General features: G+C 40.4%; 2 protein-coding genes across 6 annotated transcripts in view; one reads left to right on the plus strand and one right to left on the minus strand.

Moving 5' to 3' along the window:
• Positions 1-8,731, minus strand: part of LOC117296483 (adenylate kinase 9-like) — a 45,644-nt gene extending 36,913 nt beyond the window's left edge. For all 5 annotated transcript variants that reach the window (XM_033779438.1, XM_033779440.1, XM_033779439.1 and 2 more), the window contains exons 1-8: positions 8,667-8,731; positions 7,602-7,850; positions 5,173-5,443; positions 4,229-4,341; positions 3,011-3,199; positions 2,051-2,179; positions 1,149-1,465; positions 511-691 (exon numbers count right to left, since the gene is read on the minus strand). In XM_033779438.1, the coding sequence (XP_033635329.1) occupies positions 511-691; positions 1,149-1,465; positions 2,051-2,179; positions 3,011-3,199; positions 4,229-4,341; positions 5,173-5,443; positions 7,602-7,850; positions 8,667-8,681 (1,464 nt within the window). In that variant the 5' untranslated portion in view covers positions 8,682-8,731. The remainder of the gene's footprint in view (positions 1-510; positions 692-1,148; positions 1,466-2,050; positions 2,180-3,010; positions 3,200-4,228; positions 4,342-5,172; positions 5,444-7,601; positions 7,851-8,666) is intronic.
• A 1,036-nt stretch (positions 8,732-9,767) lies between these two features.
• LOC117296387 (cation-independent mannose-6-phosphate receptor-like) overlaps positions 9,768-26,686 on the plus strand; it is a 56,253-nt gene continuing 39,334 nt past the window's right edge. Inside the window, exons 1-11 of the mRNA XM_033779280.1 lie at positions 9,768-9,917; positions 13,177-13,498; positions 14,439-14,667; positions 16,740-16,984; positions 17,884-18,040; positions 18,751-18,922; positions 20,095-20,210; positions 20,802-21,089; positions 21,438-21,596; positions 21,898-22,035; positions 23,542-23,701. Of these exons, the coding sequence (XP_033635171.1) occupies positions 9,787-9,917; positions 13,177-13,498; positions 14,439-14,667; positions 16,740-16,984; positions 17,884-18,040; positions 18,751-18,922; positions 20,095-20,210; positions 20,802-21,089; positions 21,438-21,596; positions 21,898-22,035; positions 23,542-23,701 (2,117 nt within the window). The 5' untranslated portion in view covers positions 9,768-9,786. The remainder of the gene's footprint in view (positions 9,918-13,176; positions 13,499-14,438; positions 14,668-16,739; positions 16,985-17,883; positions 18,041-18,750; positions 18,923-20,094; positions 20,211-20,801; positions 21,090-21,437; positions 21,597-21,897; positions 22,036-23,541; positions 23,702-26,686) is intronic.

Here is a 26,686-nt window from a genome sequence, read left to right on the forward strand (position 1 = left end):
GGAACAGCAAAGATCCTGGAAAAGGCATTTGAGATCTTAGGCTACAGGGCATAGCCTGACTTAAGGAGTTGCCGGCACAAAGGAAGATGTTGTCTTTCTTTAGCATGCTAAGATATTCTTTAGCATTCTAAGATATATTTGATATGGTATTTGATGTGCTATTTTCCAAATTTTTAGTACGTTTTTGTCTTTGTACCCTTTTGTGGCTTTGTTTTTGTTATTGTCTGGATCGCCTTTAGATAGCGATTATTTTCGCTTTTTCGTTATCCGCAGGCTTGTTCTCTGTTCAGTCTTATTTTTATTGCATATTCTTTGTATGTACTGTTTGCCTGTAAATAAATAAATAAATAAAATAAATAAATAAGATAAAATAAAATAATAACAATAATCTTTGTTTCTATAGAGGAAATCTCCTGTAGTCATGGCGCTTTCCAAATATACCAACAAGTTAGAAAAAAACGATCCAAGAAAATAACAAAACACTTCTTACAAAATATCCAAGTAACTTACCTTGGAGTTAAACTTGGAAGCCAGTAGATGACACATGGTGGTCTTTCCTGAGAGCGGTGGACCCACCACGCAGAGCTTACACGGAGGCCGGGGTTGGGGGCTGACCAAGTAGGGTCTGGGATTCTTCAAGAATTTCTCCATCGCTTCCGGGCCAGACATGACGTAGATTTTGTCAAGGAACCTGAAAACAAACAAAAGCATCACAAATTATGTATCACTGTACTGTGCCACAAATGTAATGCGATTGTGATCGACTATCATCAACATTTAGGAATGAACTGAAAATCTAACTTTTAATTTAAAATGTGACAACATCAAACAGTTTTGTATTTTTAAAAAAAAATTGCACTTGAAAGGTATAACAGACATAGACATTTTACAACTTTCAGGTGATGTTGGAATTTTTCAGCCCCCCTTCCTATTTGAAAATGAGTGCATCACAAAACTGAACTTGACCTTTGAGTCCCTCTTAAAAAGTTTCGCTGGGTTATACAAAACAATTACTAATTAAAACGGACACATAGTTTAAAACAACGGACTGGCAACACATATAAAGCGCATTAAAAATTAAACACAGTAGTCAAACCAGTGGCTGGGTAACGACATAATTCTCTACTATCTGACAGCAACTGACTTACCCCACAGCAAACTCCGGTTTGCCCGGCACCACGTTGCCTCTCTGTAGCTCCACGGGGCACATCCTAGCCCAACGGCTCCGCCTCCACCGGTACCTAGGCGCCACCACGTTGGTACCCCCGAGGGTGCGCATCAGCTCTTCGGTCTCAATGTCTTCAGGTATGTCCTCCTCGTCTTGGTTCTGAAGGCGAATGGGGACCGCGGCGCGGCGTAGGACGTACGTGTTGAGCTTCATCATCAGCTCCTTGAAGAGGTTTGTGGAGAGCTTGTTGGCGTCCATCTCGATCAGGTATTGCTGGTCGTGGTCTGCTATGTAGTCCTGCATGAAGAACCACGAACAGAGAGGTTAAAAACTCAACATTCTAACAGCACTGGACATAACAGATGGACTTTTGCATCGGGGGATAAAGAATTGTGATAAAGAAGTGTGTTAGCACTGTATACTCAGTACTTTCCCAAGCTCTGTGTAAAAAAATCACAGGCATATTACTCGGGTGGGATTCTCTCGAGCAGTGTCTTACCAACTAGACCACCAAGATTCCGGTAGCTAGAGGCAGTTTGAATCCTATATTTTAGCAGCGGTACCGCAACGATTTAATAGATGAACTTGATTATAGTCCAAGCACTGGACTAGATTATAGATGACAAACCATCTGTCCCTCTTTGAAGACATAGCACTATAGGTGCATACACAATACACAATGAAATGTCTGTCGCCCTAAAAAAGGGGTGGCATAAAAGTTGTTCTGGGCAACCAAAACTGTTTACTGTAAACAAGTTTTAGACAAATTTGGCGGACATACACATAACACCACTTGAAGTGGTAAAACCTGAAACATTTACATAACAAAAACTTGAAGAAGGCATAGTTAAAAAGAAAAGAAAAAAAAGAAAGCAGGCCTACCTCAAACATACGCAGCATTTTGTCTTTATAAGCCACGATGTTGTCTTGTGCATGTTGTAGCATATCCTCTGGTCTCCGTACAAGCCGTTCTGTGATCTCAAAACTTAATTCTTCTCTTGGCTCTTCCTCCTGACAAAAACAAAACAATCCAAAAATACAATAACTGTGAGAAATTCTGTAAACACTTTTGTTTTTAAAACTCAGTTTTGAAATAAGTTTGACGTAAATGTTTTGACATAAACTCCACGCTTTCGTGAACGCAGATTCTTTGCTTACGGTGAGCAGAGCCATGTTACCGGGCCCTGCCGTCTGCCTATAGTCCCCTACTTAAGAAGCAGTTGCATAACAGGAGGCATGTAGGGGGGTTCAGAGACATAACTTTAAGGTGTCCCTGCAATTTGAGCACGAACCCCTCAAACCAATGTAATTTTGCTGTATTTTGCTTACTCTTTTTAATAGCTAAATGTTTATAATATGTTAAAAATACTGTACAGCGTTTTGAGATTTTTTTATGTAAGACCCTATATAAAAAATAAATTGTTATTATTAAATTATTTCTTATTGCTTTTGTTGTTTTCCCTTCCGCTTCTCCATCACTTAACTCAAGATTGTAAAACGAATGTAACCTTTACACTCAACAGACAAATGAACCTTAATGAAAGGACAGAACAGTTTTCATGATGTCAAAACGTCATCAGGTGTCAGATAACAAGTTTTTTTTTTAAAGGGGGGGGGGAGGTTTCTTTGTTGAGGGGGGAGGAGCTATTTGTTGTATCAAACCATTCATTTTATGGGTCTAATTATTTGTTGGGAAAAAAGGGGGCCCAAGGGTTCTCCGAGAGGGGTGTTAAGTAGCTCCCTGCTCACCTCCTCCTCCCCTACACTATCCTTCAATCCCTTTTTTCCCTTTCTCCCTCCCCTTCTTCCCATTCCATCCCTCCTCATCCTTCTCTTATTCACCTCCTCCTCTCCCAAGCCTTCCTCCGCCTCCTCCTCCTCTTCTTCTTCTTCTTCCTCCTCCCCCTCGCCGTCCTGGTTGGGCTTGGCCTCTGGTCTATCCGGATTCCATACGTCCATTGTGTACAGTATGTTGGTGGCGGGGTCAACCCTCTGACCGACACGCCGATCCTCAAGATCTCTGTCTGGCATCTGGTAAGAACAACAATAACAAAGTTATCATTAAAAGTGCCTTAAAACTTCTCACAACTTTTCCTGTTTGGAATTAATCTTTAGCCTATCATTGACAAACTCAAAAGTAAGGTGGAGAAACATTTTTGATAAGCTGAAGCTAGGTATTTAGTAGGTAGGTATTTTATAGTTCAAGTAATAAACCACAACCTTTGTGAGCTTAAAATCATTTGTGGGGTGAAGAAAGATATACTTACTTGCGCAGGATTGGAAAATGAGACCTTTGGATAATAATGCGCAGGCGCAAATTCACAGAGCTGCTCAAGAAGAATATACAACTTAAGACTTTGTTGCCAAGCAAACAAAATCACAGATGGTACATGAGAAATGGCAGTTTGGCTGGTAACCATATTATGGTGAGCATAACTTGTGCTTGGCTACTATTTGAGTAGCCTGAACATCAGGGGTGCGTTCCACTCGCGCAAACGAATCACAACTGTTCTTGCAAACCTTGTTTGTCTTTGGAACTATTGGTGCGCATTACGCGATGTCAATATGGCGGCGCCCGGAAACGAAGATGGCGCGCACCATACATAGTTTTTTTTTACTTTGTTTTTGCTGTAGTAGTCCTCTTTTTGACATCATTACATCAACTAATTAACTTTGATATTTCAAATCTGCATTATCATCCACCGAAAAATACAATGTAATTATGTTTGTGACAAAGAAATAATACCGTATGCTTGTCCGCCATTTTAAAAAACCACTCGCCAACACCTCAGAAGTATGTTCGCGTAAAGTTGCCACTGTTCGCCAATGGTGGCGGCACACAACTCGTTCCACTTGAAATTGTTGGCGGACATGCGCAACTGTTGGCAACGTTTGCGCGAGTGGAACGCACCCCTGATGTCACACTTTGTGGCTTGTTATTTATGCCGGAGATCTACTGTTGAGCCCAGGTACATAATCACCTTTGACCTCGCATCACTTCACTGAAGATTGGCAGTTAAATTAGACAAACATAACATATAAAGCCAACACCTGTCTTACCCTGAGGTTGATGATGAAATCTGGTTTCAGTGTCCAGTTTTGAACGAGCTCGAGCTGATCCGTGACCTTCATGTAGTCTTCGCTCAAGGAGGGAAAGCCATCTAGTACATAACCTAAACATCAAATAAAAAGCATGTAATAATTGCAGAGAAGAAGGAACAAAAATCCTCACACATTTAATAGATCTAATAATTGATTCAGGATAAAGAATGATATTTTGGCAGGTCTTTCCGTTACACCGATGCGTGAAAAGTTGACAAGATCATTAATTGAACCTGTAACCCAAGATTAATGTGCCAGCCCTCTACAAACTGAGCTATCTAGCCATAGTATTGGTGGTGTCACTATTTCTCAAATATTTTTGTTCAGGGGTGCCAGTCAGAAGCTATTCAAACCTGCGAATGCCCTGCAGCCAGGGATCACATCCAAGTTAATAACACAACCTGGGAAGCGGCAAGAGAGGGATTACCTTGTGTGCTACATGTAGATGTGTACTTGTAAAAGTATTTCATATAATCAACCACAAGGAAAACTGACTGGGTAATTTTTAAGTATGTTGACAAAGATATTGACATATTAGGGAGATTGCTGACAGGGCTGGATAGCTCAGTTGGTAGAGCGTCGTAGGCAGAAAATCTGGAGGTTGTTGGTTCAAATCCTTCTCTTGGCAATTTTTCTTTGTTCAACCCCTAGTGCACTATCCTATCTTCATTCAAGAGGCCTACTCCTTTTGATTGATAACATTCAACAAACAATCTGTACCAATTGTCAACTTGTCCTTCAAATATTTTTTTTATTTTTTTTTATTTCCCCCTGAATGTCAAATCATGTTGAAGTATTTCCTGAAATAAAATTGTTTCTACCTACCAACCCTCCTTTCTCGCAGTACATTACAGGAAACAAAACCATTTGTTTTGTCAGGCCTAACCTAAGAGTTTACTCACCATGATGGGTCACCTCTGGAGAATTGATCTTCTCTTCGATCAGTCTCGCTGTCATCTCCTCGGGAATAGCGCCCCCGCGCAGCAGGATGTCCTGAAGACGTTTGCCCGTCTCTGTCTGGAGGTCAATGTGCTGCAGGATGAGATCGGTGGCGTGGACCAGCTCGCAGCGCCACGTCAGCGCCAGACGCTTGGCGAGGGTCGTCTTGCCCGAGCCTGGTTTTCCAAGCACGATGAAGCAGGTCGGTTTGGAGTGCAGGAACCGTAGCTCAGCCTGTGGGTGGGTCACCGAATGAAAGACAATTGGTCAAAATCAAACTCTCTTGGAAGAGATAAAACTAGCATAATCGCTCCTTTTATCTAAGCTTACTTTTCTTATTTTAACTCTCCCCAACCCGCCTAGCAATGTTATCAAAGAATTAGACTGTATGTTCTTTAACTTTATATGGAAAGGGAATGACCGTGTGTCCAGGAACCAGATGATTCAAGGCTATTGTCATGGAGGAGTTAAAATGATTGACATGCATTCGTATATAAAAGCCCTTAAGGTCACCTGGATCCGCAGATTTCTAAATTCAAATAACTTGGGTTGGGTCACTCTTTTTTTGAAGATTTCGAACATTTATGATCCTCTAGCACTCGAGGGAGGCCACCAGGCATTGCTGATCTATTTAAAAGGGGCCGCAAATCAAAACCATTTTTGGATTGATGTTCTTAATGCTTGGTGCAGCTTTGTTAAGTGTCATGTACCTGCCAGTCAAATTGACGCTTTGAAAAATGTGTTGTGGCATAATCAGAATATTATGGTCGGTAACAAACACATTAACTATAAACACTGGGCCAAAAAGGGTGTGAACTTCGTGTGTGACATTTTTGACTCGCAAGGTGTGGCTCTTTCTCTTGTGGCATTTCAAAGGAAATTCAGGGTCAGAACAAATTTTTTAGAGTACGGGGGTGTGGTCAATGCAATCAAACATTCCTTCCGTAATGTACTGAATGGAGAAACCTCAGAAATTGCTCGCCCTTTTTTACCATTTAATTTTGAGACTTTGTTGATGGATATAAAGGGCTCCACCCGTCTGTACAGTGTTTTCACCTCCAGCAAAAAAGTTGTGCACAAGTTTATTGTTAAATGGGAAGACAAAATTGGCGTGATTTTTCCGATTCCTCAATGGCACATTTTCTGTGGTTTACCCTTCAACTGTACATGTGACACCAAGTTACGTTGGTTCCAGTTTAGATTGGTGCATAGAATTCTGGGTGTAAATTCCTTTCTTTCTAAAATTGGTCGAAAGAATTCTAATCTGTGTACTTTTTGTAAAATGGAAGAAGAGACACTAGTCCACTTGTTTTGTAATTGCAAGGTGTCTCTGTACTTTTGGCGTCAGATAAAACACTGGTTGACTAATACACTGAACATTGATATTAATTTTGACAACACGACCAAGCTGTTTGGTGTCCTTAATAGAAAATGGTCTGCTCTCAATTTAATTCTCATTCTTTGCCGTTTACATATTTATCGGATGAAGATGAACGACAGAAAGCCCTCATTTGTTCTTATCAAAAAGGAAATAAATCATTATTTTGTAATGGAAAAAATAATCTTTGTTAAGAATAACAACTTGGATAAGTTCAATACCAAATGGGAGTCTTTTGTATTGCTATGTACCAACTAAATGCCTTGTATAATCATCAAACTTCCTGTTTTTTCAATTTGCCATTTCTCTCTTAGTATCGTTCTATAAGTAGTTGGTTTTACCAGTAGTTTGTGTAGCTTTGTACATTGAAGAAACTTGAATAAATTCCCCCCCCCCCCCCCCCAGGGGAAAAAAAAAAAAAAACTAGCATAATTGCTTCATAAACAAATTGGGAAGGTAGTGCATTCTGCTCTACCAACCACCACCCTAGTTGATAATATCCATGCCTACATAATTCTGGACTGTGACTAGGATAACCCTGTTTCCGCCCCAGGAGCAGGTAGCAACATGCTGGCATTTGATTTGGGTCAGTAGCCAAAATCCATCAAGTGTAGGTCTCACATTGAAGTGGTTGTCTGGGCCTTCTGATGTTACATGTAGGTGATCTCTCATAAAACATGAAATGTTGAAATAAAGTGCAATAAATTTGCAATTTTACTTTTCATATCATGCTAACAAGTCAAGGACTAAGTTGGATTTGAAACTTTGCATGATGGAAATACGATATGGTAAGATTGGCGATAATACCAAGTATTGATAATCTCTAATTGAGCTCTGAAAAGAACCTTTGGTTTCAACTCGAAGTTTCGATCAGTATGAACTAATCGTCTTTGGAGAAAAACAGCTATTTTTAAAACCACCCCAACTAAATTATAGATTATCATTACATGGTGTTACTGCAAACCTTACCATCAGCGACTGTCTTACGGTATCAAAACTAATCTAATGACCCACCTGATCTTCATCAAATGGATCGGCATCCATTGGCTGAAGTAGCTCCGTCAGTGATTTGGCTGCTTCTATCTCACTCATGCTGGCTACACTGACGACTCGGCGTTCATTATTGTCTTCCATCGGTATCGGCATTGTTATCCCGCCACCAGGGGTGACGGATTGAAATGCTGCCATTGTGTTTGGTCTCGTCTCTGCCAGGTCGATCGTGACACTCGGCGTCGACGGCTCCATCATCATATTCGCTTCTTCCTATACGCGCAAAAACGGCAAAATTTAAACAGTTAACAAACAATTACAATTTATAAATATTACAAATACTGACAAAATTGCCTAGCCGTGCTCTACAGAATTCCTTTTGAACTTGTAGACATCATCTTAGGCCTTAATCTTCGCCCGAACAGCAAGGGGTATTTATGATGAATGAACTTTGTCTTTGTTTGCTTGCAATGCAAGCTAAATTGCAAACCAAAAATCAGAACTTTAATTTTCAAAGAAAATACAAATGTCATTTATAATTATAGAGTTTGTGCAAATAAGACGGAAGTTTAAATTTGCATCTGGAATTTTGAACTTTCCTTGGCCTTTCACATGCAATCAATTCAAATGCAAAAAAATAAATATGAATTTTGTTCAGCACAGAACTTTCTCAAAGTTTCTGTTCAAAAGGAAATACAAATTTGGCATTTAAACTATAGATCGGATATTGTGCAGTTTGTAGTACTAGTAGGCCTACTCAAGTACAATAGACAATGTAACATTAGTTCTAAGACTTGGTTTTTAAACTAAAAGACTTTTTTAGAGGAGCGAGCTGACAATCGAACTGACAGGCGTTTCCACCCCATTCATTTGTGCACAAAATAAACTTAAAAACTTCAAAAGTTGAAAAACTGACTATGTTTTCGAGACTTATTAGAGGTTTTATATTATGTTTAATTTCATTTAAAGCTGTAATACTAGTTCTTTTTTTAATTGACACTTCAATGGCACCATTGAAACATACAGCTCAAGTGAAATTTCACATAAAACTAGCGTTTCATTTCCAATTTCGTATATCACAACACTCACCTCATTCTCCGCCATGTTGTTTGATCACCATGGCGATCTCGCGTTTCAACGCGTGGTTTCTCGAGATCTGACGCGGCATTCAGAATCTACGGTGGCCGCAACATGTCATAGACCTAATCGCAAATACTCGGTACGTGGATGATAGCGCCCTCTCGTGAGAAATCAACATGAGAAGGTCTTCCACCAAGATTAATTTCACGTATAAAGATTGCACAAAGTGGCTATACGAGAAAACAATCTTGGCAGGAGCCTGTTGTGCCATGGAGGTAGAAATGGTTGAGCCGACTGAATGTAAACTATGGGCTTTTTACATCATGTTTACCATTTGAACAGAGTATTAGTCGCCCATTTTGTCCAGTGTCCCTTTTTGTTGATAAAGCGTGATCATTGTGGGGAACCTAATCGCTTTTAAATGGCCCATCCAAGGTAAAGCCTCGATCGGGCTATAAAATAAATTCAAGCCGTCGAAAATAATCCACAGGTGACCCAGGTTATTGTCTTTTTGAGTTTCACAGTTTTAACTTATAAGAGTCGTGCCCATCGTAGGCATATGTGGTGACTTTTTCAGATATTAATTGTCATCAAAAGATGGTGCCACAAATTCTGTCCCCACATATGATGAACTGTGTACAAACTCCTTCTGATTTTTGAATAATGGACAGGATCTCCGCTTGTCTTGGCCCAAGAAGTGCTCCGTATCGTCTTGGGCCAACCATGGAGCAATGGGCCAACCTACCGGCAGACAGATTTGAACTCCCAAATGGCGGCCCCGATTTGCCGAATTTTCACCCCCGTGCCCCCAACAAATAATTGGCCTGCCACCAATGAATGGGCCTCTGAAATTTCATAATAATTTAGCTTTTGCAATTCATTGTTATTGATGTATTCACGTGACTTAACCATTGACAACATGCTTAGTAATGTCACATGACTCTTAATATGCATGAAGCCCTGTGAATCTTAACTGTTTTATGTTGATAACCTACAGTATAGATTGTACTGTGTTGAGCAGATTATGCTCAACATAAAATAGCCGTCTGAAATATTCTCACAACCTTTGACCCCTCGATCGACTGATGGGCCATTTAACAACATGGCGTTTTTCGTGGAGGAAGGAATAATGAAAAACGACGGCAAGAAATGGTTAATCTTGTCATATCTGTGTGTGTTTTCTCTCTTAGGTGGACGATCTGAAGTTGAAGCTTGTAGTGTCAATGATGGGGCGTTTGATTTGACTCCAATTCAAAAATGGTGAGATTTGTAACTCTTTTCCTTCACCGTTGTTGAATGTTGCTGCAAAAAACAGGAGTGTCATTTTTGTTTATTCGTACCACCACCACATAAAAACTAAAATAAAGAAAATTGCAGGTTGGCCTAGCCCAGGTTGGACTCCTCCGTTGCAGGCAACGCTACAGAGTCCAGGGTGAGGGTATAAAGGTCCTGTACCATTGCGAAAAAAATTCAAAATCTGTTAACAATATTTCTACCTAACTCGGGAGCCGGAACTTTTACTCACATCAGACATGTTCCTTGTATTGTAGTTGGAAATCCAAGCTCGCATTATTTGAAATTGTTAAATTTTCTCCTTTTGTGTTAATATTTTGTGAAAAGACAGATAGATAATAGATAGACTATTTTGAAGGAATCATTTATAACATTCAGGTCCCTTGCTGTTATGATTCACGATTCAGACTTTATTTCCTTTGTTTAATTTAAAAGAAAACAATCCCTGTGTGCCTCCATGGTAGGGGGCCACAAAAGTGGTGGCAGAATACACAATTTTGTTTCAAAATTAAAACTAATGCCAATGGATTTTGTTATTTGAAGTTGAAATTAAGCAATTATAAGTGAAATTGGTTTTTCTATCAATCATGTTCACGCCTGACATTCACGCATATAGCGCACATGCACTGCCTTGTAACACCCCTTTCACAGAATTGTTTAGTCCAACTCAGCTGCGCCTCGGGAGTTCGAGGCATATATGCTTCACGACGTATGATGCCCAATTCTTTGCTTTCGTGGTTCGGTTCATCCAAGGTGAAAGGGGAGGGGGAATGTTTTTTACCCTAACCCAACCCCAACCTTCCCCGACCCACAATTGTCAATCCTAACCCTAGCCCTACCCCTAACCCTATCCCTAACCCTACCCCTATCCCTAATCCCACCCTACCCCTAACCCTACCCCTAACCCTTTATTCTAACCCTATCCCTACCCCAAACCCTCATAGCCTAATTCAACAAAACAAGGAAGTGATATTTCTTCAAGTAGTTTTTATTGCTTTAATTTGAAGATGCTGAGTGTAGGCAACACCTTGGCCCTTTTGAAAAAATGTGCACTTCATTCAGCTTTAGCACAACAGAAGTATGCTTAGCTTAGCAGAATATTTTACCAGCCAAACTGCTAGGCCCTATGTTACCAATTACAATCTGTGACTGGTAATGGTATCCTGTTTTTGGTTTTTTTGCTAAGCAGTAGAATGCTGCTTTAAAGCAGCTTCATGAAATTGGGCCCTGTGGTAGATTTCACAAAGAGTTAGGACTAGTCTTATCTTGAGTTAGGACTAGTCTTATCTTGAGTTAGGACTAGTCTTATCTTGAGTTAGGACTAGTCTTATCTTGAGTTAGGACTAGTCTTATCTTGAGTTAGGACTAGTCTTATCTTGAGTTAGGACTAGTCTTATCTTGAGTTAGGATTAGTCTTATCTTGAGTTAGGACTAGTCTTATCTTGAGTTAGGACTAGTCTTGTCTTAAGTTAGGACTAGTCTTGTCTTGAGTTAGGACTAGTCTTGTCTTGAGTTAGGGCTAGTCTTATCTTGAGTTAGGACTAGTCTTATCTTGATTTAGGACTAGTCTTGTCTTGAGTTAGGACGAGTTACTAGTCCTAACTTAGGACTACTGTACGTTTTTGATATCTCTTAGGACTAGTCCTAAGTTAGGACTAGTCCCAACTCTTTGTGAAATCGACCCCTGGTCTTCAAACAGGCGGAAAGTGTTTGACCATGGAGGAAAGGTTTTAAAAGCAGCTAGCCAAAGCCTTGGTTGTGAAGATGGCTTTGTCATTGAAACTGAAAGTGTGCCTTGTCATGCTTGAAAATGCTTCCATGAGCAATCGAAATATGAACAAGTTTATCTTCAATCAGAACATGACGCCTCGCTTTAAAAAAAGTACAAATTGATGTGGAAAAGCACAGTGTGTGAAGTTGGATTCAGGAACAGTGTTTGAATCTAGGCTGTTCAATACTATACATGTATGTGTATGGGAGTGATTATAATGTGCAAATGCGCAGAATATAGTCACAATGTGAAACCTGTACTACGCCTTGGGGGCGAATGGCACCCTCGCCTGCAACAAGTGTATAATGTATTAGTTATTGACCCTGTTTGAAACTTATAAGGTTAATGGAATGTACATTGATCAAAGACTTTTTATCTTTTAGTGATCAGTACGGTTTAAGAAAATGATTGATTAGGTTTTGTACTATTTCTGGTGACGAAACCAAGGATGCCTCATAAATTGAATCATTGTAGATCGTAAACCTGAGGAAACCTGTTATTAATAATAATAATAACCCGTTTTTATATAGCGCTTTTCACACCCGGGGGGCGTCCCGAAGCGCTTCACATTATTACCCCTGGTCACTGGGCCTTAATTCACTCCTTAAACCATCTCAGCTCCCTGGTGGGGAGTATGGAGCCTGTGCAACATTAATATGCGCTACTCAGCTAAATCAATCACAGGAACCATCTCTGCCCTCACAGGTACCCATTTACCTCTGGGTGGAGAGAAGCAATTATAGTTAAGTGTCTTGCTCAGGGACACAAGTGTCACGACCGGGATTCGAACCCACACTCTGCTGAACAGAAGCATCAGAGCTTGAATTCGGTGCTCTTATCCGCTCGGCCACGACACCCCATTAAGAGAGCTTGCTATGAGAACTACATGTAGCCCCTACTCTTCAAAAATAAGTGTTCTTGGTTCTTCTTTTTTTTCTTCTGTGCCTTACCGTTTCTAGTAGGTGAGGCCTACAGCATAATGTCTCGTACAAAGGACAAAGCAATTATGGTAATATGTATCTTGCTCAATTAGGACCTAAATGCCACGGCAGGGACTAAAACCGACACTCTGCTGATCAGAAACTCTAGAGCTCAAATGAGCCAAGTGCTCTGAAAATGCTCTAAAAATGCACACTGTTCAAATTTAATTGGAATTATCCAGATTTTTTTAAGACTACATGTACATGCCGCAAACCAATTTGAACATTCCTATTTCTGACAAGAGACAGCAATGAACAAGATAAAACAGTTTTAAAAGAGGGTGCCATTTGTAAACATGCTCGCACAACGTCTTGCGTCACTATCTGTGATTTTGTCAAACTGGCCAGTGTTCCTATTTTTGAGGTTTAAATGTTGGCAGGTATGCATGCTTTGTTCTGTTACACATTTCCTTAGTCTATTTACATCAAAGAAATGTATCTTTTATGGAAACATATCATCTTTCTCTCATTGAAGGAACACATGGGTCTTCAAGACGAACGAGTTAGGGTCGTCATCTTCGATGTCCACATTCTACATGAACTTGTGTAGCAATGTCCGAGGGACGGTGGCAGAGACTCAATGCTCCAGTGACACAAGCTCCATCTGTCTCAAACAGGAGAACATCTACACCAACGTCGGAACTCACAATGACACGATTACCGCCACCGCTAATAGAGGGGGCGGAGGTTTCCGTCTGGATTACAGAGGGGGTGTGTGCTCCAGTGGGGCTTCGGAGTCAACAGCTGCGCCGGAAATGTGGCAGACGACTATCGAATTCAAATGCGACAAAATGCTGGTGAGTAGAGGTGTTTACTGCTAAACGATTGTTTAGGTTTTTAGGTTTTGTCTTGAGCTCAGAGTATGAAGAGTTTAAATTTGAGATTATTGACAACCTCTTCCACATGAACACAATAACAACTGTTTACCCTAGGCTGTCATGCAATATGTATTCAATACACCTCTCTTAATATTCATGCCACTGCGGACGTGCGCCTAATTTTGGGGTAAGAATTATGACGTTGTGCGTAAATATTAAGAGAGGCGTATCAAACTCGGTTTATACATCCTGTCAATATTTCATACAAAGCAAATTTTACATCACAGCTCTGTTTTCGCTGCAAATGTTTCACATGAGTAGAGCACAGGACAACTCTTCCATATTTTCGTTGCGATATTTTTTATTTCAACACTTCGCATTTGCATTCGCAGAAAGGTTGAATTGTGAATTGTGTTTTTAGTGGTGTTTCTTCAAATAACCAGTTGTGTCATGTACGCTTTCATTCAAAATTTGTACTGGGTATTTCGTTGAGATGTTACTTGACAACCAGTCAGATTGACTGTCGCAACCGAGTGGTAGAGTGTCGCGGCTGAGTGGTTAAGAGCATCGAATTCAAGTTCTAGTGCTAAGTCACCGGAGTGTGGGTTGGAATCCCGGTCCTGACACTTGTGTCCTTGATCAAGATACTTTACTATAATTGCTTCTCTTCACCCAGGGGTATAAATGGGTACCTGCGAAGGTAGAGGTTGATATTGTGAATGAAAAGCTTTCAGAGTGCCACGGCAGCTCGGGGCTGTATACTCCCTAATGGGAGCTGAGAAAGATTAAAGGGATGTTTATTGGCCCAATGACCAGGGGACTAATGTAAAGCGCATTGATACAGTTTATTGTGAAATGCGCTATATAAGAATTTGTTATTATTATTGAATGAATCATTTATTTCCCGTTGTGTTTGTAGGGCTCTCCGATTTTCATCGGGCAATCCAACTGCACGTACTTCTTTGAATGGCACAGCACAGTGGCGTGCAAAAGTTCTCCCGCTGTGAACGAGGTGCGATGTTCACTCTACGATAACAACAACAAGAAGCGTGACCTGTCACCGCTCATCAAAGAGAGAGGGGGGTATAAGGTCGACTCCCACATTGACGCTGAGTTGTACATCAACGTGTGCAGGGACATTACTCCATGTATGTTATTTGATTTCAAATATTTCGGAGATTTGTCGGAGCCAAATTTCTAAAGCAGACAATGGTGCTTAACATTTTTCTGCTAAGCAAAAATACCCAGGGCCCAATTTCATAGAGCTGCTAAGCACAAAAATTTGCTTAGCATGGAATTTTTGCCTCGATAAAAACAGGATTACCAACCAAATTTCCACATGATTTTCAGGATATGCAAACAACAGCTGAATACCACTAGCGAGCAATATGCAACAAATGGAAATTTTGTTGGTAATCTTGTTTTTCCCAAGAAAGAAATTTCATGCTAAGCAAATTTTTGTGCGTAGCAGCTCTATGAAATTGGGCCCAGCATACCAGTAAAACATGGTATTTCGGATTGTAATCTTTTTTTAGTACATGTACATGTCAGCATGATTTTGTTGGGTGTAGCTACTTTTTTGTGCTTAAAATGCAGCTGAAATGTTATCCCACAGGTGTCAAATTTCAGCTGCTTAACAGAGCTGCTTAAAGCACACAATACTGCTTAACAATTACCTGCTATGCACAAAGACCAGGGTACATAGCTGTATACATACATAATATGGTATTGTGGCGGGTGACTTCTTTCTGCTGAGCAAAATTGTTTTGTGCTTAGCTGATTTCTGTGCTTAAACAGTTCTATATAATTGGTCTCTGGGAGTGAAACAAAGGGAAAGTGATTGACACTGTAAACCAAATCTATAGAGCTACTTAAAGGAACACGTTGCCTTGGATCGGACGAGTTGATCTACAAAAAGCTTTTGAAACCGTTTGTTATGAAATGCATATGGTTAGAAAGATGTTTTAAAAGTAGGATATAATGATCCACACAAGTATCACTCAAAATTTCACGGTTTTCTTTTTTTCGTCGCGAACTATCACGGTCGGCCATTTATGGGAGTCAAAATTTGGACTCCCATGTGTTATTGGACGAGGTAAAAAGAAAACCCCGCAATTTTGAGGCATACTTGTGTAGATCATTGTATTCTACTTTTACAACATCTTTCTAATCATATGCATTTTATATTAAACGGTTACAAAACGCTTTTCAAAGACCAACTCGACCGATCCAAGGCAACGTGTTCCTTTAACCACAAAAATAGCACAGCAAATTAAACCTGCAAGGTTACCAGCCAAACGACCTTGTCACATGTAACATTTTTTACTTTCAGGGAGCCTCCTTACTACTAGTCAGTATATTTACTATTGCTAAGACTGGTACCCCACTCATTTCTCGCTTTGCTAATCAGAATTGTTTGCTAAACAGCTTTATGACATTTGGCCCCGGACTAGAACTCAAACTCTGCTGTTCAGCAATAGACCGATCCATTAGGCTCCGCCCACGGCGCACGTGTGAGCAAGAACACGTGCGCCTCTCCAATGCCTTTCTGCACAACTGCCGCGCGCGCCGAACATACGCGCACGCATGTCGGACTTTATTTGTCGGACCTTCGTTGCATTGTGATTGGTCAATACGCAATGGGGCGGAGTTTAATTGATCGGTCTATTCCACGACCTGCTTCACAAACATGATTTGAGTAACTTCTTTACTAAATTTTGATTTTTTTTTGTGTTGTCTAGTTGGTAAGACACTGCTCTAGAATTGTAACGGTCGAGGGCTCGGACCCCACCCGAGTAATATGCCTGTGATTTTTTTAACAGAGTTCTGGAAAGTACTGAGTATGCAGTGCTAACACACATCGGTGTATATGGGTAAAACCAAAATGAGTATTCTTTCCCTTATAAAAAAACCCTATAAGAATCTTATAGGAATCAAAGAAGTGACGAAAAATCTATAGGAATTCTATAGGAATCCTGTATAAATCCTATAGGATTCTATAGGTATTTCGTCTATAGATAGGACTTTTTTGTAAGGTTATATGATGCAAATTTAACATCTGTCACACAAAAGTAGCTAAGCACGGCAAAATTATGCTTACCAAACTCTGCTCTTCAGAAATTCCAGAGCTTGAGTCCGTCGTGCTTGATTGCTCGACCACGACACGCTTCATAAGCATGATTGGAGTATTAATGGCTTTTGTGTGTTTGTTTGTACAAAGTTGGCCCAACTGCCAGTTGTCTCTCCGGCAGTGCCGGCTGTACCATCACCAACACAACCCAAGCGGACGGCACCGTTACCTCCGTCCCTAAAGATGTCGGCCAGCCTGATCATGAACTACAGTGGGTGAACAATAACCGTCTGCAGCTGACGTACACCTCCAAGACTAGGCCGAGCGGCTGCCGTAGCCTTCCTCAAGTCATTATCCTCTTCGAATGCCCTAGGGAAGGGGGAAGGAACGAAGGGGTAAGGCAACTACAATCCCGGTCATATTTCGTCGGGCCCAAGCACCAAGGCCCCCATGCCCCCCTCTTTCAATGTTGTCTCTCATTGCACGGTCCTCGACGTTCCCATCAATATTGACATTGGGCAATCTCGGCGGTCTAGTTGGTAAGAGACACTGCTCTAGAATTGCAAGGATCGTGGGTTCAAATCCCACTCGAGTAATATGCCTGTGATTTTTTTTTCACAGGACTCAGGAAAGTACTGAGTATTGAGTGCTACAGGTAACAAACTTCAATGTAAGGGTGAAAACAAACAAAAATTAATATTCTTTATCCCAATGCAAATTTGGCATCTATTTTGCCTGGAACTCGTTAACAAAAACTACCATTCCAAATTTGTTTGTTAAACCTTGGTAACAAATTGTGACGTTTTATTGGTCGAGAACCAATCACGTGATATAACACAAAGACGCATGTTACATGGCCTGGGGGTCGGGTAACATGAAAAGAGATGGACATCGTGCAACATCACCTTGATCATTCCCAACGTTGGTTGATTTCCAGCACTGTGTACGAAACACCCGCAGGTTTGAAGGAACAGTGAATAATTATTTCCTATTTGAACTGTTCGTCTGCTTATAATATAAAACTATGCATACTCCGTCGTAATAATGTTTGAGAAGAGGAATAACAATGTTAACAAGGTATAACAAAACAATTGTTGCACGCTGTGACTGGGGTCCATGGGTTTTGTCCACCCTTGCTGGCACATGGCACCCTCGACTTCACCTTGTGTGTCATTTGCCCCCTCGGGTGTACAAAACGCCATGGATCCTGTCACAGCGTGCAACAATTGTATAGCATTCATTCGTCGTTTATAAACCAGTGATTGTTATATTCTTCTTGGAATCGTCATTTCAGAATCAGAATCCGAAGCTGATATCGAGCATCAATTGCAACTATGAGGTGGAGTGGATCACGGAGTATGCTTGCGAGGCTGACATGTTGACCACGAGTGACTGCAAGTTCAGCAAGGATATACACGGCATAGACCTTGATTTGAGTGTGCTTACTAAAGGTAATTCAAATAATAATAATTTTGAACATTTCTAGTGCCCCACGTCCGCAATTAGCCTTTTTGAGGTATGGCGGACACTATTGGAGTGCACCGTTTGGTTTGGGTGTACACTGGAAAATTTACCCAAACCTAATAGTGTTGTAGCATTCTGTCCGCCATATCTCAAATAGGCTTGTGATGACACTTCTGGTGCGAAAAACAAGAACTCTGCTAATACACACAAGCCAACAAAAACTTCAAAGGCTATGGTTTTCCGAAATATGTTTTGCGGTTTTAGTATTATTATATCATTATATTAAAAAAACCGATGCCCTAGATCGGTCGAGTTGGTCTTTGAAAAGCGTTTTTAACCGTTTGTTATAAAATGCATATGATTAGAAAGATATTTTAAAAGTAGAATATAATGATCCACACAAGTATCACTCGAAATTGCGTGGTTTTCCTTTTACCTCGTCGACTTACACGGTCGGTCATTTATGGAAGTCAATTTTTCGACTCCCATAAATGGCAGACCATGTTAGTTCGCAAAGTAAAAGGAAAACCGTGCAACTTCGAGTGATACTTGTGCGGATCATTGTATTCTACTTTTAAAACATCTTTCTAATCATATGCATTTTATAAAAAACGGTTACAAACGGTTTTCAAAGACCAACTCGTCCGATCCAAGGCAACGTGTTCCTTTAATCAGACAGTCTCCTTATTCTCTGTAGATCCAGGAACATACACAGCTGATAATGATGCAAGTTATAGATACTTTATGGATGTGTGTAGTGATATGGGAATACCTTGTGGCAGCGGACTTGGAAAAGGTGCTGTGTGTCAAGAGGACAAGAGTAACGATTATCGAAGTGTCGCTGGTGTCAACAGCAAACATGTTTTGAGGTGAGATGGATTTTAAAGAAAAGTTATTACTAAGAGAGGTTTATAGGATTTGAGGCATTGCATGGTGAGGTATCAATGTATATTTGGTTTGCGGTAACACCATGTGTGTATCTACTTGCCAGGTAGAGTTGTTCTTAGGGAACTGTCTTGCTTTATTCTACTGCCGTGGAGTAGATAATCGGAGGTTCGGGTGACTTCTCAGTTCTGAAAAGAACTGTCCTGCTTTTTAACTATTACCAGGGCGGATGGTATAGAAATTAGACTGGACTACTACTTTAGCTTATAGGATCGTAATTAACTGTACTGCCGCGGAATCAGTTCTGAAATTGGTCTCAACGTTTCGACTAGCTTGCTCTAGTCATTGCCAGGAGAGAGGTTTGCGGTAACACCATGTGAATATCTCTTTTGAGTAAAACTAATAATAATAAGCATTTATATAGCGTTCTAACACAGAAAAGGTACCACAACGCTTCACAACAATAATATACAAGCAATCAACAACTAACAATACCAAGGAATGAGAATGAAATAAATACCCTGTAAGCAAAATAAGTCTGGAAAAGGTGGGTGGTTAACGACTCAACATTTCGACCAGTATGCTCCGATCGTCTTAAAGACAGTGGACACTATTGGTAATTGTCAAAGACTAGCCTTCACAGTTGGTGTGTCTCAACATATACATAAAATAACAAACCTGTGAAAATTTGAGCTCAATCGGTCATCAAAGCTGCGAGATAATAATGAAAGAAAAAATCACCCTTGTCACACGCAGTTGTGTGCGTTTAGATGGTCTCGAAATCTAATTTGTGGAAAATTGCTTCTTTCTCGAAAAACTATGGCACTTGAGAGGGAGCCGTTTCTCACATTGTTTTATACCATCAACGTCTCCCCATTACTCGTCACCAAGAAAGGTTTTATGCTAATAACTATTTTGAGTGATTACCAATACTGTCTTTAAAAGTATACTACATGTAACTGAAACAATCAGAGCATACTGATCAAAACTTTGAGTCGTTAACCATCGATTCTTTTCAAAACCACCACTACTGAAAAAGAGATGTTCACATGGCGTTACCGCAAACCTCTCTTAGTTGTGTGACGTCATGTTGGAACTTAACATTCCTGTTTTTTTCCCTTCTAAATGAGTAATTTCTCTTCTTAAAATTATTCAGTTATTCAGATGGTGAACTGACGTTGACGTATAAATGGGGCGATATCTGTAATCACAACGGCTTCCAAAGGACGTCCATTATTTCATTTGAGTGCAACCAGACAGCTAGCGATTCAGGTAATATTTGTTAAGAGCACCGCACTCCAGCTCTGTTGTTCAGCAGAGTGTGGGTTCGAGAGTCGTGACACCTGTTTCCTTAAGCGAAACAATTAACCACGATGCTTCCTCCTTTGGATGGGACGTAAAGCCAATGAACCTGTGTGTTTAACGCCAAAAAAAAACACCCCAGTGCACTTATCGAAAAGAGAAGGGGTTTGCCCCGGTGTTCCTGGTCTGATCGCAGCAAATTGCGCCACAGAACCTTGTAAAGCATTACATGGTGCTATAAAAGGATTAGGTCTCATAATTCAAGAGGTAATTTCTCACTCAAAAAACATGAAGACTTGTGCAACAAGGGTGTTTTTTCTTTCAATTGAGTCAAAATTTTCACAGATTTGTTATTTTATACATATGTTGGGATATACCAATACTGGTCTTGGACATTATTACCTAGTGTGGCCAGTGCCTTTCTTCTAATTATTTTCGTTAAACATTTGTAATTAAGAGAATACGCGGCAATGAGGTTTTAACTCTTTATAAAAAAATATTTCTCCCAGCAAAGTTAAATTATGAATACAATTTACAGGTTTTAATTTTGTCGTTATGTAGGTAAGGGCTCCCCAGTCTTCGTCACAGAAACAGAATGTACATACTTCTTCGAGTGGCAGACAAAATACGCCTGCTTGGACCACCTGGTCGGCAAAAGCTGCCGTGTGGATCACGGCGGGCAACACTATGACCTTTCACCCCTGACCCACGAGGTTGGGTCAAACTGGCAGGCATTATCTGGTCCGCATGAGGAGAGTGGTGAGGACGGACATTACTTCATCAACGTGTGTGCGGATATTCTACCTGAGAACAACTGTCCCGATAACTCTGCAGCGTGTTTTGTACCAGGTGACTTTTTGTTTTTGTTTTAAAGAGAGGGGCTCCTAGGCATGCATGATGTTCTTTCTTCTTTAATAATAATGATATTGATTATGACCTGGCCAGGTAACTTCATAAGATTTGGCAGGTGAAAGTTGAAAGTAGTACCCTTGGTGGAAAGCGACTTATGAAAAGATGGCCACGAAACAACTTGTCCATTGCTGGCCCCAAAACAACTTCTCAATAGACAGCCCTTAAACAACTAGACAAAAGATGGCCCCTGAACAAATAACCAACACATGGCCCCTGAACAACTAGCCAAAAGATGCGAAAAGCAAACTATTCTTGACCATGCTGACCTTTGTGATTCTGATACAGATAAAGCAGATTCCACGGCGGTTAGTCTGGGAGAGTACAAAGAGTCTCCGGTCTTTCGTAATGGTCACCTTTCTCTGACCTACTACAACGGAAGCACAGACAGCTCATCTACATGCAATGGCAACGTACAGACTGTGATAACCTTTACATGTGCCTACGGTAAGTAATCTGCACTGGACACTATTGGTAATTACTAAAAGAATTGTTAGCATAAAACTTACTAATTTAAAAAAAAAAAAAATTTAAATTAAATTTTTTTTTTACCCATACACCGATGTGTGTTAGCACTGTATAACGAGCGATGAAGAGCTGTTGATAGTAATAAAACATTGTGAGAAACGTAGTTTTTGAGAACAAAGTAATTTCTTTACTAAAATGTTTAAGTAATATTCGAGATCTCAACCTAAATCAATTGCCCCCATTGCTGATGAACATGAACTGCTGTTTTTACCGTCTGCAGGTGATCTGGAAAGTGCCCCCTCTTTTGTTCGTAAATCTCTGGATCAATGTCTCTACGAGTTTGAATGGCGCACTGCTGCCGCATGCCCGCTGGGCCACAAGTGGGGGACGGACTGTCGTGTTTTTGACGACGATGCTGGTAGGTGTCATGTTACTACAACATGTTTTAATTTCAGCTCTGAGCGCTGACTACAGAGGATTTTATTACCTTCGCAGTCAGTATGGAGTTAATGTTCTGTGCTTGCTTTATGCATGGTTGGCTTGTGCGTAAAGCGCTCGCCTCTCACCATGGTGACCCCGGTACAATTCCCGGCCAGGGCCATATGTGAGTTGAGTTGTGCATTGGTTCTCTGCTGTGCCACGAGGGTTTTCCAGACCATCCGCTTTTCCTCCCTCGGGAAAAATCAAACACTTTCGATCTTGGCTGTGCTCCGTGGTCATAATGGGTTGATGTGGCTGGCAGCCAAAGTCGCCCTTGCATGCCTGCTTCTCGAACACGTTGTAGCCGAGTCCTTCGCAATGCAGCTCTTAGCTGCAAATAAGGATGATTAGCCCCCCAAGTTGGAAATTATTATACAGCTGTGGGTAACGGTAAGCACAGTTTCATGCTAACTATAGCAGACAAATTTTGTTTAGGCAAAGGTGTATTTCCAAGTAAGGTTGCCAGCCTAAAGGCACTGGACACACTTGGTAGTTACTCAAGATAGTTGTTAGCATAACAACTTACTTGGTAACGAGCAACGGAGAACTGTTGATAGTATAAAACATTGTGAGAAACGGCCCCCCTCTGAAGTAACTTCGTTTTTGAGAAAGAAGTAATTTCTCAGTACAACTTTGTGTGACAAGGCTGTTTTTTCTTCCATTATTATCTCACAACTTTCGACGACCAAGTGAGTTCAAATTTTCGCAGGTTTGTTATTTTGTGCATATGTTAAGATACACCAAGTCAGAAGAATGGTCTTTGACAATTACCAAAGGTGTGCAGTTTCCTTAAGCGTTCACCATGGATTTGTATTGTTACGTCATTCGTTTTCATACATTAAAGCCAGTGGACACTATTGGTAATTACTCAAATAATTATTAGCATAAAACCTTTCTTGGTAACGAGTAATGGGGAGAATTTGATAGTATAAAACATTTTGAGAAACGGCTCCCTCTGAAGTGCCATAGTTTTCGAGAAAGAAGTAATTTTCCACGAATTTGATTTTGAGACCTCGGATTTAGAACTTGAGGTCTCAAAATCAACCATCTAAACACACACAACTTCGTGTGACAAGGGTGTTTTTTCTTTCATTATTATCTTGCAAGTTCGATGGCCGATTGAGCTAAAATTTTCACAGGTTTGTTATTTTATGCATATGTTGAGATACACCAACTGTGAACGCTAGTCTTTGACAATTACCAATACTGTCCACTGCCTTTAAGCACTGGAAGTTTAGTTCGCCTTTTCAAATGCTTACGGTTAGCAGTGCGAAATCGGGCTGTAAGCACAAAATCCGCCATTCAGCAGCTCTATGAAAAAGGGCCCTGGGCCCAAACGTACAACTTGTACTGCTGAACAGAAACAACAGAGTTTGAGTCTGTTTTGCTTGACCGCCCGGCCATGACACGCCAATAACCCTCCAAACTTTGCCTTCTTTTGTAGGATTCTCATTCGATCTGAGTCGTCTGACTACGACGACCAACTACACGGTGGTTGGTGATGATTACACCTACCTTCTCAATGTGTGTGGTGCTTTGAGCGGCACACCGTGTAATGTGGAAGGAAATGAAGGTGTTGCAGCATGCCAAGTTCAAAACACTGGGTAAGTATAGAATTGTAGACAATACAATTGGTGCGTTGGATTAGCTTCTCTGTGTCGAACCCGTGGTGCTCATTCAGGTGAGCCCCTGACAAGAGCTAATCGAACAACGTCATTCACCTCGAGCTAGCCCTAAGTGACCCATTTCTACAAGCAGGGCACTTGGGGCTGACTGGGGTGAGCTCCTGGAATGACGTCAAACCTATTCAAACATACCGGGGGCAGACAGGGTCGCCAGGGGAAGCTAATCAAACGCACTCTTTAAAACCTAAGTGGCCCTGCATGGGAAGATTCGTCAGTCTCCTGACGATGACAACAGCAAGCTAGTCGAAACGTTGAGACCAAGTAAGATCTCACTCCGCGGTAGTGAAGTATAACAATCATCTATAAGCTAAAGTAGTAGTCTCGGCCTATTTTCAACCTTCTGCCCAGGTAGTAGTTGAAAATCAGGACAGTTCTTTTGAAGTCTGAAAATCCAAAAATCTACTCCGCAGTAGTAGAATATATAGCAAGATGGTTCTTGTAAAAAATCTACCTGGCAAGGAGATACACACATGGTGTTACCGCAAGCCAAATATATTGATACCTCATCATGCAATGCCTCAAAACCCTTATAATGTACACAATACAATACAATACAATACAATACACTACAATACAATACAATACAATACAATACAATACAATACAATACAATACAATACAATACAATACAATACAACACAATACAATACAATACAATACAATACAATACAATACAATACAACACAATACAATACAATAAAACACAACACAACACAATACAATACAATAAAACACAATACAATACAATACAATACAATACAATACAACACAACACAATACAATACAATAAAACACAATACAATACAATACAATACAACACAATAAAACTTTATTGTCCCTGCATGGGAAATTTCTGTGGCCTTTTACTTAAAAACACACCAATATAAAATAACAAAGTTAAAAAGGATTAAATAGTTCAATAGAGAAAATGTACACATACAACAACAATTATGTAAAGTATAAGGAGGACAGTGGAGTTAGAACCTGAGTGGTACCATAGCCCTATATATGACTCTTTCTCTTTACGCAGATACAGAGTCCTAACTATTAAGGCCCGTTTCTTTGGCGAAAATTTTTCAAAGCTTCATTACTCAAATCTTAGCTGCATTATTTCATGAAAATGACGGATTTGTGAAGAATATTTGACGATCAAAACCCACCGCAGAAAAATATATGCTGCCATGGAATGTGAATCTGTTGAAATTAGTGGTTTCTTGCAGGTAAGATTTGAGTTATGAAGCTTTGAGAAATGGACCCTGGTATCCAGGACGCACTGTAGTACAATACGAAAGTGTAAGGCCGCCAGGGCTAAGTGGTACCACAGCTCACCGTTCCAGCTGCCCATTGTATAACTTAAATGGCAGCCTGAACAAAGGAACTGCCATACCTCTGGGTTCGTAGTTGATTTTTATTGTTATTGCCACTTTTTTATATACATGTAACCTGAAACCATAGAGCTATATATATTGACTAGAGCGCTAACACCCCGTTGTACACGCACTAAGGTTTTCAAGCCGTGTGGGTGCATCCATGTTTATCTACAAACCAATACAAAAGCTTGAAATTTTGTACGGCAATTGTACGGCTATTTGCATGATAGTGCGTTTGTTCTTTTCTATGTTTCATCGAACCAAAAAATGCAGCAAATGTGAACACACAGTCTGCTGATGAGCGAACAAACTGCGAGCGTCATGAGCGTCATGTTTTAAAGGCACGTAGTTTTTTATAGTACATCAATCAATTCGAACTTTCGTAGCGCGGACGTACGTGAATGGACAGTCGTGTGCGTAAGCGCACACGCCGAATGTTAAAAAATCGCGAAAATTGTTCCGTAGTCACGCAACTCATCAAACATGTCTGCGCCCAGGGTGGCTTCAAAACGCAGAGCAAGTTAGCGCTCTAGTCAATATATATAGCTCTATGCCTAAAACAGGCATGAGAATCTTCTGGTTTCTGTTTTTTTTCCCTTTCAAATTTCTGGTCTTTGAGTTCAATGTGAATTTGATATGAAATTTGTGACCCGCTCTAACGAAATGAGGATTGTCTAGTGAATTTCACATTTGCATATTTCATAATATTCCAAACAAGCAAATCTTAATATTTTAAATGAAATAAAAATCAAGATCATACGACCTTCCTGTCTGAACCAATGTGGAATTTTCGACGCCCTTGACGCTTAATTTTACGACCCGTTTTGGAAAACACAAACTCCATAAAAATTAATTTGAAAAAACGCGACGTCTCACACACTCATTAAAATAATATTAATATTTTTGTTTACGATAATGAAAACATCAATTTTTAACCCCCCGTAGTCAGGCAAACAAAATTACCAAAATGAACAAACAACTCAACGAGAAGTTAGATTATAATGTGTAGACAATTTCACCAATAAGTTTGACAATGTTTACCTGAAATTTTAGAGCAATTTGCGTTGATATTTCCAACTTGAAATGCGAGTTTTGTTCCGTCAAGTCAAAACATTGTAAAGACAGCTGTCACTCAGCGCATACCATCAACCCCCACGGGTATACTCGGCTTGAAGACCCGGGAACATTCGCAATTTCCCCGTGCATGTTTCTCATGATTTTAGCGAAATTTCTCACCCAGCATGAAGTTTAACTGAAAGATTATTCCTTTAACATTCAGAATTATTTTGGTTTGGAACAATTCAACCTTGAAAAACCACAAAACAATGATGGAAATTAGACACTGTTTTCCCAACGTTCGATAAACATTCCACTGTTCCATACGTCGTACGTGTAGCAAAGTTTGTGCATGGTACCCGCGCAGTGTTCGTGTGTACATTGTCGTATTACCAGCGCTGCAACTAGCTATGGCAACAAGACCGGGTCGGGTGATCGGACTCTCACGCTGCATGGATAAACAACGCCTCGGTCTGTG

This window comes from Asterias rubens, chromosome 11, assembly GCF_902459465.1.
Source record: "Asterias rubens chromosome 11, eAstRub1.3, whole genome shotgun sequence".
NCBI lineage: Eukaryota > Metazoa > Echinodermata > Asteroidea > Forcipulatida > Asteriidae > Asterias > Asterias rubens.